Source organism: Terrapene carolina, unplaced genomic scaffold (genome assembly GCF_002925995.2).
Source record: "Terrapene carolina triunguis isolate 2854851 unplaced genomic scaffold, T_m_triunguis-2.0 Scaffold130, whole genome shotgun sequence".
Taxonomy (NCBI): Eukaryota; Metazoa; Chordata; order Testudines; family Emydidae; genus Terrapene; species Terrapene triunguis.
Genome location: NW_020664481.1, coordinates 2360202 through 2373498, shown reverse-complemented (window position 1 = coordinate 2373498; position 13297 = coordinate 2360202). Strand labels below are relative to the sequence as shown.

At 47.7% G+C, this 13297-nt stretch overlaps 1 protein-coding gene across 6 annotated transcripts in view; it reads left to right on the top strand.

Moving 5' to 3' along the window:
* TPX2 (TPX2 microtubule nucleation factor) overlaps window positions 1-12432 on the top strand; it is a 35197-nt gene extending 22765 nt beyond the window's left edge. For 4 of the 6 annotated variants that reach the window (XM_024200897.3, XM_024200896.2, XM_024200900.2 and 1 more), the window contains 10 exons: window positions 4334-4491; window positions 5404-5575; window positions 5764-5902; window positions 6520-6736; window positions 6983-7081; window positions 7961-8137; window positions 9031-9177; window positions 9715-9826; window positions 11052-11239; window positions 12026-12432. In XM_024200897.3, coding sequence (XP_024056665.2) covers window positions 4334-4491; window positions 5404-5575; window positions 5764-5902; window positions 6520-6736; window positions 6983-7081; window positions 7961-8137; window positions 9031-9177; window positions 9715-9826; window positions 11052-11239; window positions 12026-12136 — 1520 coding nt within the window. In that variant the 3' untranslated portion in view covers window positions 12137-12432. The remainder of the gene's footprint in view (window positions 1-4333; window positions 4492-5403; window positions 5576-5763; window positions 5903-6519; window positions 6737-6982; window positions 7082-7960; window positions 8138-9030; window positions 9178-9714; window positions 9827-11051; window positions 11240-12025) is intronic. The other 2 variants (XM_024200901.2, XM_024200898.2) reach the window with 1 other exon arrangement.
* The last annotated feature ends 865 nt before the right edge of the window (window positions 12433-13297 follow it).

Here is a 13297-nt window from a genome sequence, read left to right as displayed (position 1 = left end):
CTGCTTTCTTCTTCGAGTGCTTGTTCATGTCAATTCCAATCAGGTGACTCAAGGCCTCTGTTCTCAGGCGGAACTTGCTCTCCACGTCAATGTCGGAGAACAGAGAGCGGTACGCCTCGCGTGCCAGACTTTCCGAGGGGGAGGCTATTTCCTATATGCGTTTCCGCCTATCCCTCTCGTTCACAAGGTGCTCCTCAAGATACGGAGGGAACAAGCTTTGGTGATATTGATAGCTCCAGCCTGGCCTCACCAGCACTGGTACACATCACTCCCTGTCAAGTGCCATAGTTCTTTAGTTGGGGGGTTTACACACACCCCCCCGACTCCCTGGAGCCGTGGTATGCCGCAGTCCCCAGGGTTTAAAACCTGAGAGGTCTGCACTAAGCACATGCCAAAGAGTGACCCTCATGCCTTTAGTTTAAGGTGCCTGGGGAAGGTCACCAAAAGGACCGTTGTAAGATTTGCCACGAGTTCCATCCCAGAACTATTAAAGAAAGGGACCAGCGGCTCAAAGTTCTCCTTATGGAGGCAGCTCTCTGCCCCCACTTGGACCCGGGGTCAGAGGACCTCTCACCCAGCATGTAATCGTTGATGCAGAGCACCCCAGCACCTCCCAGGAACCGGTGCCAAGAAAGGACTCTTCCCGAGACGCTGAGCACTGGCATGGCTCCTCCCACAGCCAACCGGCAGGCAAACACCGATCTCATTGCCAGTGTCTTAGAAGAAAAAGAAGCCAGAGAGCACCATCAGCACCACCCTGGTCCCACGTGCAATCAAGAGGGAAGCCGGCAATGATGTCCCAGCATTCTCCTTCTCCATGGCACCCTCTGGTGCTAGCTCCTCCGGGGAGAGATCCCAGTCGGTCCCCGAGCTCCCAATGATCGGTTCCCCAAAGTACAGCTTCTCCGTGGTCTTCCTTTTCTGAGACCTCGGAGTCAGATTCCTACCGCTCTGACAAGAGCAGGAGGTCCCGGTTGTGGCGGGACAAATGGGCTTGCCAGGCATGATGGCCACCGCAGTGGTAGAACCTATCACAGTGGCCCTTCTGGACTCCCTGGGCCTTCCACCAGAGCCAGGGGTCCCACTCGGTGATTTCGGTAGCTTTGGCCACCTTTATCCCACCTCCAGTCGATCGAGCAGCCACCACCTGCGTCGACGCCATCGGCACTGGCTTAGACTCGGCTCCTGCATGGACAGTGGCTCCTGCACCGACAGCGGCACCAATACCGTCCTCCACAGCCCCAGCACTGAGGGGCATGGCGCTGTCCACCTCGGCACCTACCCGGGCCCTCTTGGGCGCTGACAGCAGGGAGCAGCCACCTTTTGGGGGGGCCTCCTCCTCGTCGTCGCCAGATGAAGCCCTGGCGGGCACTGCCATAGCACCAACACTTGAAGGCAATAGGGTGTTGCAGCAGTTGCTGCGTCGGGTTGCCCAGGGTCTGGGCATCAAGGCAGAGGAGGTAGTTGAGTATTCTGATCCCATGGTGGATATCCTTGCGCCCTCTGGACCTTCCCGTATTGCCCTGCCGCTCATAAAAAACCATTGCGGACACCACCAAGACCCTGTGGCAGACCCCAGCCTCGTTGTTGCACTTGGCCATGGGTGGCAAATGGCAATACTTTGTGCCTTCTAAGGACTAACACCACCTATATTCCCACTCACAACCTGATTCCCTTGTTGTGAACACTGCCAATGAGTACAAGTGGCAAGGCTTCCAAGGGCCCTCTCCCAAAAACGGAGACTAAAAAAACTCTCTCTTTTCGGGAGAAAGGACTATTATATGGGTGGATTCCAACCAACAGGGCATTGTCAGTTGGTTCTCTTATAATTCCTGTGCGGTAATGGCAAAATTTACGGAACTGCTCCCCCTAGACTCCCAGGCCGAGTTTTCAGCCTTGGTTGAAGAGGGCAAGCTAATTTCACAAGCTTCCCTCCAGGCTGTGCTGGACGGTGCTGATGCTGCCATGAGTCATGGCTACAGGGGTGGCCATGAGAAGGGGCTCCTGGGTGTCCAGGTCTCTGGTCTCCCGTACGAGGTCCAGCAGACCATACAGGACCTCTCCTTTGAGGGTGTGACTGTTTGCCGAGAAGACAGATAAAAGGCTACGTAGCCTGAAAGATTTCTAGAGCCACCCTCAAAGCCTTGGGCCTACACACTCCCGCCACTCAGCGGAAGCACTTCAGGGCACAACCTCCTCCAAGGTTCTACCAACAGAATTGTCAGGACGGTTCCTGGAGAAGGACTAGGAGCAGCAGGAAAAAGCCGCACCCGTCCTCAGGCCAGGACTCTGGCCAACCCAAGCCTCCTTCCGGCCAGAGACAGGCCTTTTGAAGGGGCGGTCAAGGACGGCTCACCAGAGCAAGAACTGGATCCACCCCACCTTCTCTTTTTTTGTCCCGACTATCCCCTTTCTACCGTGCCTGGCCCTGTATCACTTTGGACCACTGAGTGCTCCGCAGAGTAGAGAGGGAATACTCCATCCAATGCAATTTCATGGATCCATTTTTTTAAATTCACACCTTTAATTTTCCTGAGTGTCTATCTGTAGACAAACTGTTAGATGGTCCTGACTTAACTCTGGTATCCCTGCTTTCTGAGGACTCTTGTCTTATCTGCACTGTACCACAATTCAGCGGTGTGAGTATCCGCATGCACCAGAGTACTGCACTGTAAGTCCCTGTGTGTGGGCCCTACGGGTGCAGACTAAAAACATAGTTAGAGGACCAAAAAAGTGCTACCGTGGCTAAACAAAGTAAAAGAAACGGAGGCAAAAAGGCATCCATTAAAAAGTGGAAGTTAAACCCTATTGAGGAAACTAGAAAGGAACATAAACTCTGGCAAATGAAGTATAAAAATATAATTAGGCCAAAAAAGAATTTGGAGAACAGCTAGCCAAAGACTCAAAGTAATAGCAAAAAAATTAAGTACATCAGAAGCAGGAAGCCTTTTAAACAACTGGTGGGGCCACTGGACAATTGAGATGGTACAGGAGCACTCAAGGAAGATTAAGGCCATCGTGGAGAAACTAAATGAATTCTTTGCATCAGTGTTCATGGCTGAGGATGTGAGGGAGATTCCCAAACCTGAGCCATTCTTTTTAGGTGACAAGTCTGAGGAACTGTCCCAGATTGAGGTGTCATTAGAGGAGGTTTTGGAACAAATTGGTGAATTAAACAGTAATAAATCACCAGGACCAGATGGTAGGTTCTGAAGGAGCTCAAATGTGACATTGCAGAACTGCTAATTGTGGTATGTAACCTATCCTTTAAATCTGCTTCTGTACGAGATGACTGGAGGATAGCTACTGTGACACCAATTTTTTAAAAAGGCTCTAGATGCACTCCTGGCAATTATAGACCAGTGAGCCTAACGTCAGTACCAGACAAACTGGTTGAAACTGCTGCAGTTGGGGGGGGGGAGGGGGCAGCACGTGGTGCCCCCCACCAACAGGCCAGGGGGGCCTGTGGCCCTGCTGCTGCTCCAGTAGGGAGGTGGCCAGGTGCTGCCCCCTGCCCCATCGCTCCAGGACTAGCTGCCTGGGGCTGCCAGAGCAGTGGCCGGGGCGGCTTTCCCCGAGGCTGCCCCAGCTGCTGGGGTGGTCCTGGGTTCAGCCACACCAGTGCAGCAAAATTCACGGAGGTCCTAGAAAGTCCTGGACGCTGCGACCTCTATGAATGATTCGCAGCCTTAACTAGGACTCCCTGTGTGGATACTCTGATTTCTGGAATAAGGGTTTTGTTCCGTAGTGGTGTAATCCACTTTGGAAGTGGATTGGGTTAATCCAGGATAAGAGCACTCACACAGGGAGTTAGTCAGGAATAGCTCCTCTGCTTTAAATTCACACCCTACCTTAATCTGCATTAATTTCACTGTAGGCCTTAATCTCCAGACCCTCCTCTTCCCCATACTTTCAGGACTGAGGCTTTTAACCATTTCCAAGTTCTTTAGTATTTAAGTGTTGGGGATGGGCTGGCTACAACCATGATCTGCTTTCTTGCAGATGTAACTCTATTTGGATCAGAGTCAGATCTCTGCACCATGTAGCCGACAACATGGCTATAATTGAATAGACCGAGGTAGACCTATCCACAAAAACAGATTTTCCACATTCTTAACAGCATGTTTCTGGGACCATATCAAATGGCATGTCTAAAGTGTATTGGGCCACAAATCTGTCTGGAAACAAAGCTTAATTATCTTGTGAAATATAAAGGGCTGAGGATGAGTTTGCAGGCCTGATATAATGCACATAACTGCATGGAGAACACAGGTTTTGGATGAGCATAAACTGCTCCTCTGGTATCAGTCTCATGGGTTTTTCTCCTTTTTAGGACAACCTGTGAAGAAAACAACTGGCCAGGTAACAAAGCCAATTGACTTCCATTTCTGCACAGACGAGAGGATTAAACAGCACACAGAGAGCCAACCTGGGAATGAATACAAGAAGCTGGATTTCATAGCAGCACTGAGAAAGCACCCTCCATCTCCGGTGAGAGGATAGGGCAGCAAGGGTGCTACCTGATTGTTCTAAATCTATTGGTGGCTCTTCCTGTTCCACTGTTTGCTAATGTGGGATTTGCTGGTGGTAATTCACTGGGTGTGAGTGTAAGAGGTCATGTGGGATGTGACCGACTAATAGAGGTGCTGTGGTCTTACTGAGCATCGCCGTGCTGGCTGTCAGCACCTCTGCAGAGTTTCCAGTCTGGCCCATCCCAGAGCTTGTCGTATGTCCAGTCAGCTCATAAGTGGTGGAGGTGGAATCTGGAATCCCATCTACTAGTCCAACAGGTTGAGTTCCCATGAGGCTCCAAAAAGAGGATCCTCTGAAAATAGAGTAGTATGCCTTCCCCGGTACACCTACTCGTCAGATATCTGAGATGGGGAGCTAAGTATTCTTCCCTTACAGGTGATTCCTTATCAGCAAGGCTATTACAAGTCCTCATCCCTAGTAACCTACCAAGGATTCGATTTCCAAGCTGGAGTCCGCTTATTTAGCTACATCTGAGTATCAATGCAGTAGGGTCTATCCTCAGCAGTGCTGAGCATGCACATCTGTTCAAATCCGTGGGAGCTGTGCTCTCATCTCTGCATGGATTCTCTTCTCCTCTTCTCCCAAAACTACTTTAACAGCAAGAAAACTTCAGGGGGTCCATTTAATATAAATTGAAGATATGACTATGGTATCTGAGGTGGCAGACCAGAACATAAGGAGGAGATTAGAATGCCTTAATCAGTTGGCATTGAGGATTAAATGAACAATTGTACAGTGCCTCCCTCCTGTTAAGCATTGACACTTTCCCTTACTAGCGGGAAGATGGACATCTTACACTGGTGTAGGAGTGAAGCTTTGGTGGAGTGCCTTGTTTAGATTGCTACAATGACCAGCAACTTCTCTTTCCAGGCACGAGTGGTGAAGGGGCCCACCGTCCCCAAACCTTTCAATCTCTCCTGTGGCAACAAAAGGAAGTTTGAAGAAACTACATCAGAGTATGTCCCCCTTGCTCAGCAGATTGAAAACTTCCAGAAACGTACTCCCTCTCGTTACCATTTGAGGAGCAGGAGGACCGATGAAAGTAAGCCTTAGTGAAGTGGGCTAGCTGGTAATTTGTGCACCCATGTAACAGGGGAGCAGGAAGCAGTAACTTGTTAAGGTTCTGCCTACTTTATATGAGTGTCTCTGAGCCTGGCCATCTGCTCTAATTAAAATTATCTGTTTCAGTTCCGGCTATTAATTGCTAGTTTCTGTGATTTGGATTTGTAGGTCCAATTCCAGTAAAGCCACTGAAGGCCAGGCTTACGCAGCCCAAAACTCCACTGCTTCAAACCAAACAGCGCTTAAGACCTGTAACTTGCAAGAGTGCAGCTGAGTTGGAGGCAGAGGAAATAGAGAAGCTCCGACAGTAAGTAGAAGCATTGTTTAGACACTGAAATATCCTAGTGTCCACAGAGCAACCTTTAACCAACCCAAAAGTCTCCAGGTGCTAAACTACTGCTTCTGAGGAACAGTCTTGTGTAAAGCTATAAACAACTGTGTAAATGAGCTTAATGTATCTAGATTTAAAGCAAAAGGATATAGGATTGATAATTTAATGTAGATATGGAAAATGATCCAGTTCATAAAAGGAAAGGACTCTAACTCTTGGCCAAGAGTTAGTTAGTAACACTCCCCTAATAAGCAAGTACAATCACCACATGCAGTATAAACTCTCCTACAACCAGACTTGTTGTGTGTGTTTTTTTTTGTTTTTTTTTTTCCCCCCTAGTTGAGTTCTAAAATAAAAACATGTAGTCACTTAATCCAGTGGGTAAGATTGCGCCTGGGGAATGTGGTGAGTGGCTTAGTTGATCCTTGCTGACTCCTAGTAAGGAAGTGGAGCTATGCATAAGGTGAAATATGCAAGGCTCAACTGTTGGTCACTGTTGCTGATTTCTGCGGTGGTGGCAAGGGAAAAACGACTTATGACTGTTCTCTGCCTTGTTCTGTGTGTAGATGATTGTCCCCTCATTCTTCATGCAGATACAAATTCAAAGCTCAGGAGCTTAATCCAAGGATCATAGAGGGTGGGCCAATCCTGCCCAAGAAACCCCCTGTGAAAGAGCCCACACAGCCTATTGGATTTGACTTGGAAATTGAAAAAAGGATTCAGGAGCGAGAGAGCAAGAAGCAGAAGGAGGAGGAGCATTTTGAATTCCATTCCAGGCCATGTCCAGCTAAAATCTTGGAGGATATTGTGGTAAGAACTCTTGCAACACAAGCTCTGCTCAAGAAACGAGAACATCTGAAGCAGCAGTAAGCTTCCATTTCAGAGCATGCTTCCCTATTTCTCTATGATGCTTACTGCAGTTTGTGTCTACCAAAGAGCTCCAAATATCACTTCACATCAGGGAAGAGCTACAGTAGGTTAATTTATGCTAGGGTGCTCCTGTGAAGTATTGCCTAGTCAGGGCTAAATTCTCACTTTACTATCTCCTCCTGACAGGGTGTTCCAGAAAAGAAGCCCCTTCCTGTTACCGTTCCTAAATCCCCAGCCTTTGCGCTGAAGAACAGAGTCCGAATGCCTGATAGCGAGGAAGAAAAGGTGACTAATTTGGGAGGGTTTCTGGTCTCCATAACATGTGGCAGCTGGGACCCTACCCTTCCCATAGCCAACCAGCAGCGACTTCACAAGCAGTAATGGGTGTTCTAGTTAAGCACTTCTTGCCTTCAAACTTGGGGGAAAATGACTCAGTGGAGAGACCTCCAATTAGCCCTCTTTCCAATGGCCATTACCTCCCAAAGGGAATCACTTTTATCTGTCCTTCAGAGAAATCAAATCCTCTTAAGAAAATACATTTAACTGAGTAGACCTTTTATTTTAAGGGATGTTGTTTGGGCTCCTGAGGTACTGAAGGTATGCCCTTTGCTGCTGTCACTAACTTTGTCTTCCTGGGGAAAACTACATGGCTTATAGCCTTCTTGAGGAGTGAGGGCTCTGGCCCTGATGCTAATCTGCTGGGGAGGGAAGTGGACATTCAGGATTTGTATTTTTCGCTATAGTTATTCTAGGTGCAAGGGGAGCTTCTTCATAAACAGGATGAAGGCCTTTCCGGCTCGAACACCTTGGTGCTACCATGGTCCACCTGGGGAGACCCAGGGCCCTTGAGGGTGGGTGGAGAAACTACAATCCAACCTTAGTGAGTAGTAGAACAAGCAAGATTTTTGCATTGTTCAGCTTGTTCCCCAAGAAGCCTCAAGACTGATACCTGTGTTATTATTCCTGTGGCAGTCTGTTACACTGTACCGTGCCTCTTAGTAGGAGAGGACAATATGCCAGTCTTAAGCCCTTCATTTTTAGCAACACTAGGAATCTCCCATCACCAAAAGTCTTAAACCTGCCATCAAAGAACAACACTGGTCAGGGGATCAGTGTGTCTCTTGTGTGTCTCAGCCTGTCTCCTTAATGCTGCTGTTTCTTTAGAGAGAGGAGGTGGTCCCGGTGATCAAAGCTAACCCCATGCCACACTATGGAGTGCCCTTCAAACCTAAAGCCCCCGAGCAGAGGCATGTGGAAGTGTGCCCCTTCTCTTTTGACTCTCGTGACAGAGAGAGGTGGATGCAAAAGGAGAAAAAAATAGAAGAGCTGCAGAAAGAGGAGGTGCGTGCTGGGAAATGTCTTGGATTACTCTGTTTCCAAAAAAAAAGAAAAAATCCCATCTCTTGCTACTGGCAGAAATGCTTGTGGGGTTTCATGTTCAAGCAAAACTGCTCATGTAGACTGACCAGCTGTACAGCTTTTTGCAAACCTATTTTGCAAGATCTCAAGAGTGCTACAAAATCACTGGGGGGGGTGTCAGTTCCCCTGATAAGAGTAAATGGATCTCTAGGGAATATCTTCACTTGGGAAGATATTCCAACTGTCCATCTCAGTGTCCTTAAATCCCTGGAGGTAAATAATGGAATTCCCGTTTTCCTCTCCCTCTGTTCTTGTTGGCCCAACATTCAGAGGAAGCATGGGAACTGCCATTCTGGATCAGTGCATTGGTCTGTGTGGTCTAGGGGCCAGTAACAGATGCTTCTGAGGAAGGTGCAAGAAATCCTTCAAAAGGCAGTTATGGAAAGGCAGGCCTGCAAAGCAAACTTCTTCCTAACTCCCATTAGTCTGATTTATTTCCTGAAGCAGAAAGACCTTATTCCTTCTTAAACCATTGGTTATCTTTTTAATCACTAATGCATTGCTGGATAACCTTACCCATGTAAATCTTCATTCCTCTTGAGTCAGCTAAATTCCTTAGGGTTTTCAAAAATATCTAAGGGACTTAGGAGCTAAAATCCCATTTGAAATTCAATAGGAGTTGGACACTTAACTCCCTTAGTTTCCTTTGAAAACGCCTACCCTTGGCATCTCTTGTACCAGTAAGCTCCAGAGGATGGGGGAGTATAGTGTTTCCCTTAATCAGTTTCAAATTTGCCACCTGAAAAGTAAGGGTGATCTTAATCCAAGCAGCACATCTCTTCCCATTATTCAGGTTTGAATTTTGTTTCTTGTAGGTACCAAAGTTCAAAGCACTACCCCTGCCTCAGTTTGACCACATCAACTTGCCACAAAAAAAAGTGAAGAACACAACACAACCAGAGCCCTTCCATCTGCAGACAGATGAACGGGGAGCTACCAAGTTGCAGAATTGGCAGCAACAGGTAGGACTAATGGGACAGCAATTCTGTGGCACTTCGGGCCACAGCAACTCTTCAGAACTGGGCCTGAAGAGTCTGGCTTCTATATGAAGTGCCAGTTAAGCAGAAATGGGACTTGCTGGCATCTAAAATCAGTTTATTCGTCACAGTGGTATATTAGCAATGGTTCACACAGCAAATTATCCTGCCTTGGGTTCAAGTCTCATCAGACCTTTTGGTATTGTGAGAAGCACCCCGGAACAGCTGTTACCTGCTGTTTCCCAGGCCAGCTGTGCACAGCTGGAGCTCTCCTGTAATCTGATGTTGGAATTCCAAGTGCTGCGATAAAACTGACCGTTAGCTTCTGAAGCTGCTTTCCAGGCAGCTCACTGTACAAATGCCAAGCAGACAAGTGCTGCTTGGCTACATTTCTTTGGGGTTTAAATTCTCTCAGTTTTCAATTACTGAATTGTCTGAAGTCTAAACTTTGTTCTGTGTGAAGCAGAGAGTGTGGTGCATTTCAATTACTCAGTTCCTGACAGGACCCTTCTTCCCCTGCAGATCAAAGAAGACCTGAAACGGCAGAAAGAGGCAGCGTGTTTCAAAGCTAATCCAAACACCATTGTGCACCAGGAGCCTTTTGTGCCAAAGAAGGACAGCAAGCCAATAGCAGGTGGAGTTACATGCACTCACTGCACTGGCTTGCTGGCAGTCCAGGGCTGACGCATAAGTGCTGTTGAACTGCACTGAGAAAACCTGCTGATACCTTTTTAGCATCCACATAGCTAGTGGTGCTTGTGCAATACTTAATCAACAAATTCTCTAACAGCCTGAGTCCCTAGGGAAAGGGGGGTGGGGGGGTTTCCTCTTCACTGCTCCATCTTCTGTTCTAACATGGCAGCTGCATTAACAGCGTTGCAGTTGGCAGATAATGGTTACTCGCTTGGGATAAGGTACAGCACATGCAAGGAGCTCCCTGTAGAGACAGCTGACATTTCTGTAGCAGCTGCCAGGCTTTCCCTCCCTTCCCCTTTATGAAGAGGGGCAAAGCTTGGTTTGTGGGAACTGGGAGCTTTTGTCTGTTCTCTATCCTACAACAACCTTCTCCTTAAAAGTCTGTTTGTAAAGAACTCTTCCAAGAAGTGCCCTAGATCAGGGGTTCCCAAACTGGTGTGTGCATACCCCTGGGGGTATGCAAGACCTCTCTGGGGGGGTACACGGGAGAAATTGTGTAATGGTGGATTTTATTTATTTATTGCATTTTCATACTAGGCAACTCAGCCAAAGTTTTAAATCTCTATGGGAATTTGTTATATAAAATACAGTACAGTAGTTAATTTACTTCAAGATGTGCCAATGAAAACACAGACGCTGACCTACAGAGCCGTCACCTCCAATCACCATAAAGTGCGCTTCAGTTGCCCAGCAACTGTCCAGTCTAGCTGAGCTCAGAACTTAGTCAGGGGCGTGGTGTTTTTTTTTTTTGTTTGGTTTCAGTTGTATACATCGCACTATAACTGTATGTGCACGTAACAGTGAAATATGGACAGATGGCTAAAGACAGGTGTGTTAAGAAGAACACACACAGTATCAGTGATGAGAAAGGTAAGGGTACATTGGCAGCTGGTAGCTCTGGAAGGAGGTACACAATAAGAAAAGTTTGGGAACCTCTGCCCTATACTGACCAGCGCCTACATTCATTGGCCCATTATTGGAGAACTGACACTGTATCAAAGCATCCCAGATGCATAAAGCTCTTCCTTCTCCCAAAATCCTAACAGCCTCCACTAATCCACTTGAAGCATGGACCTCTAGAGGAGGAGACTTCTGTCTAACTCTAACATAGCTATGCTTTGGGTGACTGTTGTGCCAATGTTGTTCCCTCTTTCTAAACTTAGAGAACCTTTCTGGTTCCATAGTTGCTGAAAGCTTTGAGCTGGCGACAGAAAAGAGAGCAAAAGAGCGTCAAGAGTTCGAAAAGCGACTAGCTATGTTGGAAACTGAAAAAGAGAAGCTTCAAGAAGAGGAAAGACAGCAGGAGGCTGAGCGGGAGAAAGAAGAACTCTCCAGGCTGAGACAGGAACTGGTAAATGAGCCGGCTATTCCTGGTCAGGGGCGGGAACACAGACTGACTGGGCTTATTAACTTGTCTGTCTTGGACATGCAGCAGCCAAGTGCAGTCCTGAGTCTACTGCTGTAGTGATCTGCCAAGGCCCCGTCTCCTAAATTGGTCTAAAAACCAGTCCCTCTGGGGGTATTATTGATACTTGTGCCAGATTGCTTTCTTAACCTGCTACATCAGCACTTCAGGGCCTAAGGGTACATGTACACAGCTTGAACTGAACAGTACAAACACCAAAGCAGGCTCCTACAAATGCACATCATGTTGCTTAGGGCAGGGGTTCTCAATCTTTTTCTTTGAGGCCCCCCCAACATTCTCTTAACTTCACAGCCCACCTGTGCCACTGCATATAAAAGCCAGGGCTGGCGTTACGGGGTAGCAAACAGGGCAACTGCCTGGGGCCCCATGCCACAGGGCCCCCCACAAAGCTACATTGTTCAGGCTTCAGCCCCATGCTGTGTGGCTTCAGCTTTCTGCCCTGGGCCCCAGCGAGTCTAATGCTGGCCCTGCTTAGAGGCCCCCCTGAAACCTGCTCGAGGCCCCCTAGGGGACCTCGGACCTCTGGTTGAGAACTCCTGCTTAGAGTGTAGTACCCAGACCACTGGCAGCACAGTCATTACGCTTTAGTGCCTAAACACAGCTCCCTGACTGCATCCTCTTGGTGGCTGTTGAGCTGTACTATGGTAGAATTGGGATGAGTGTAATTAAACCACGGTAACTGACCCTTAGCTGTCCTTTTTGTTTTTGTAGGTACACAAGGCAAACCCAGTTCGCAAGTACCGCAGTCTGGAGGTAAAGCCAAGTGACCAGCCTCTGACAGTGCCAAAGTCTCCGAACTTTTCTGACCGATTTCGGTGTTGATCTGCACCAATGTGTAGGAGCCCTCCTTTCCCAGCCTCTTGGGTATAGAGAAAACACATGCATCTAACTTGGGACTCCTCTTAAATTAATGCCTGCCTCCATTATTTTATTTGATATTGAGTAGCTTTAACAATTTCACAGAGGCAAGTGGCTGAAATGGGCTGTGCCTGGATAGAGATCACCAGTCATGTGGCTTCACTCAACATGTAGAGATGTTCATCGTAAAGACCGAGCCAGGTTTTAATAGTGTACCCAAATTAACTACTTTGCATACTTTAATAAAATAAAAGGTGTTCTGCCGGGCTCAATTCCCTTTTTGTGGAAGGGGTTCAGATGTGTCTTGGGTTCAGTTGGCACACACCAATCAGGTGCTGGCCACCTCTTCAAGCTGCCGCCTTGTTTTCCAGAATCTAAGATTGTTTGTTTGGTTTTTTTAAAACACATCTCCAGCTGTGCCCCTCACTCTGAGTAGTGTAATTCAGTAATGCCTTGGTCTGCAGTCTCTGAAACCATAGCTGAGGTATAAACTGCCCCATTCATTTCAGTGGGTGATCAGTCAGGTGCTGACGGACAAGACTCTTAATAGTCAACATTGATGATCAGTAAAACAGTTAGCAAAGTAATGAGTGGGAATATCGTATGATTATCCACACTATCTACTATGAGAGACTGCCTGCTCTGTCCCTGTGAGTGGGCTTGGGAATATTTCAGAGCGCTGTGTGTGATTATGGCCACCTCTCTTTCCCCATTTGACTTCTGCTTCAGCTGCCTTCTCAAGGGTGTAAGGTCTTCAGGTCACTGGGCCCTGGCCCTCTCCACTTGTAGGAGATACATTTATTTCTGTGGTCTGAGTCTCCTAGGTGGTCTGTTGGCTGTGATAAGGCTGTAATGATGTGGGGTTGAGCCATGCAAACTTTTCAAGCAAGAGCAAACTCTCTAACCTTATCTTGAGGTAGTGGTAAGAAGGAAACAACCATTTCCAATGATACCATCAGTGCAGAATTCTCCGTTCTGGGTCTTACGTCTCTAGCAGGAGACTGACTGAAGTCTCCTAGCTCTGGGAGTGGGAGTTAGCTCTTGGGCGGGGCAGCTCACCCAGTAGTGCCATGGTAGTGGGACAAAACATGAGCCAGGCCCCATACTGGCTGTGTCTCCCAACAC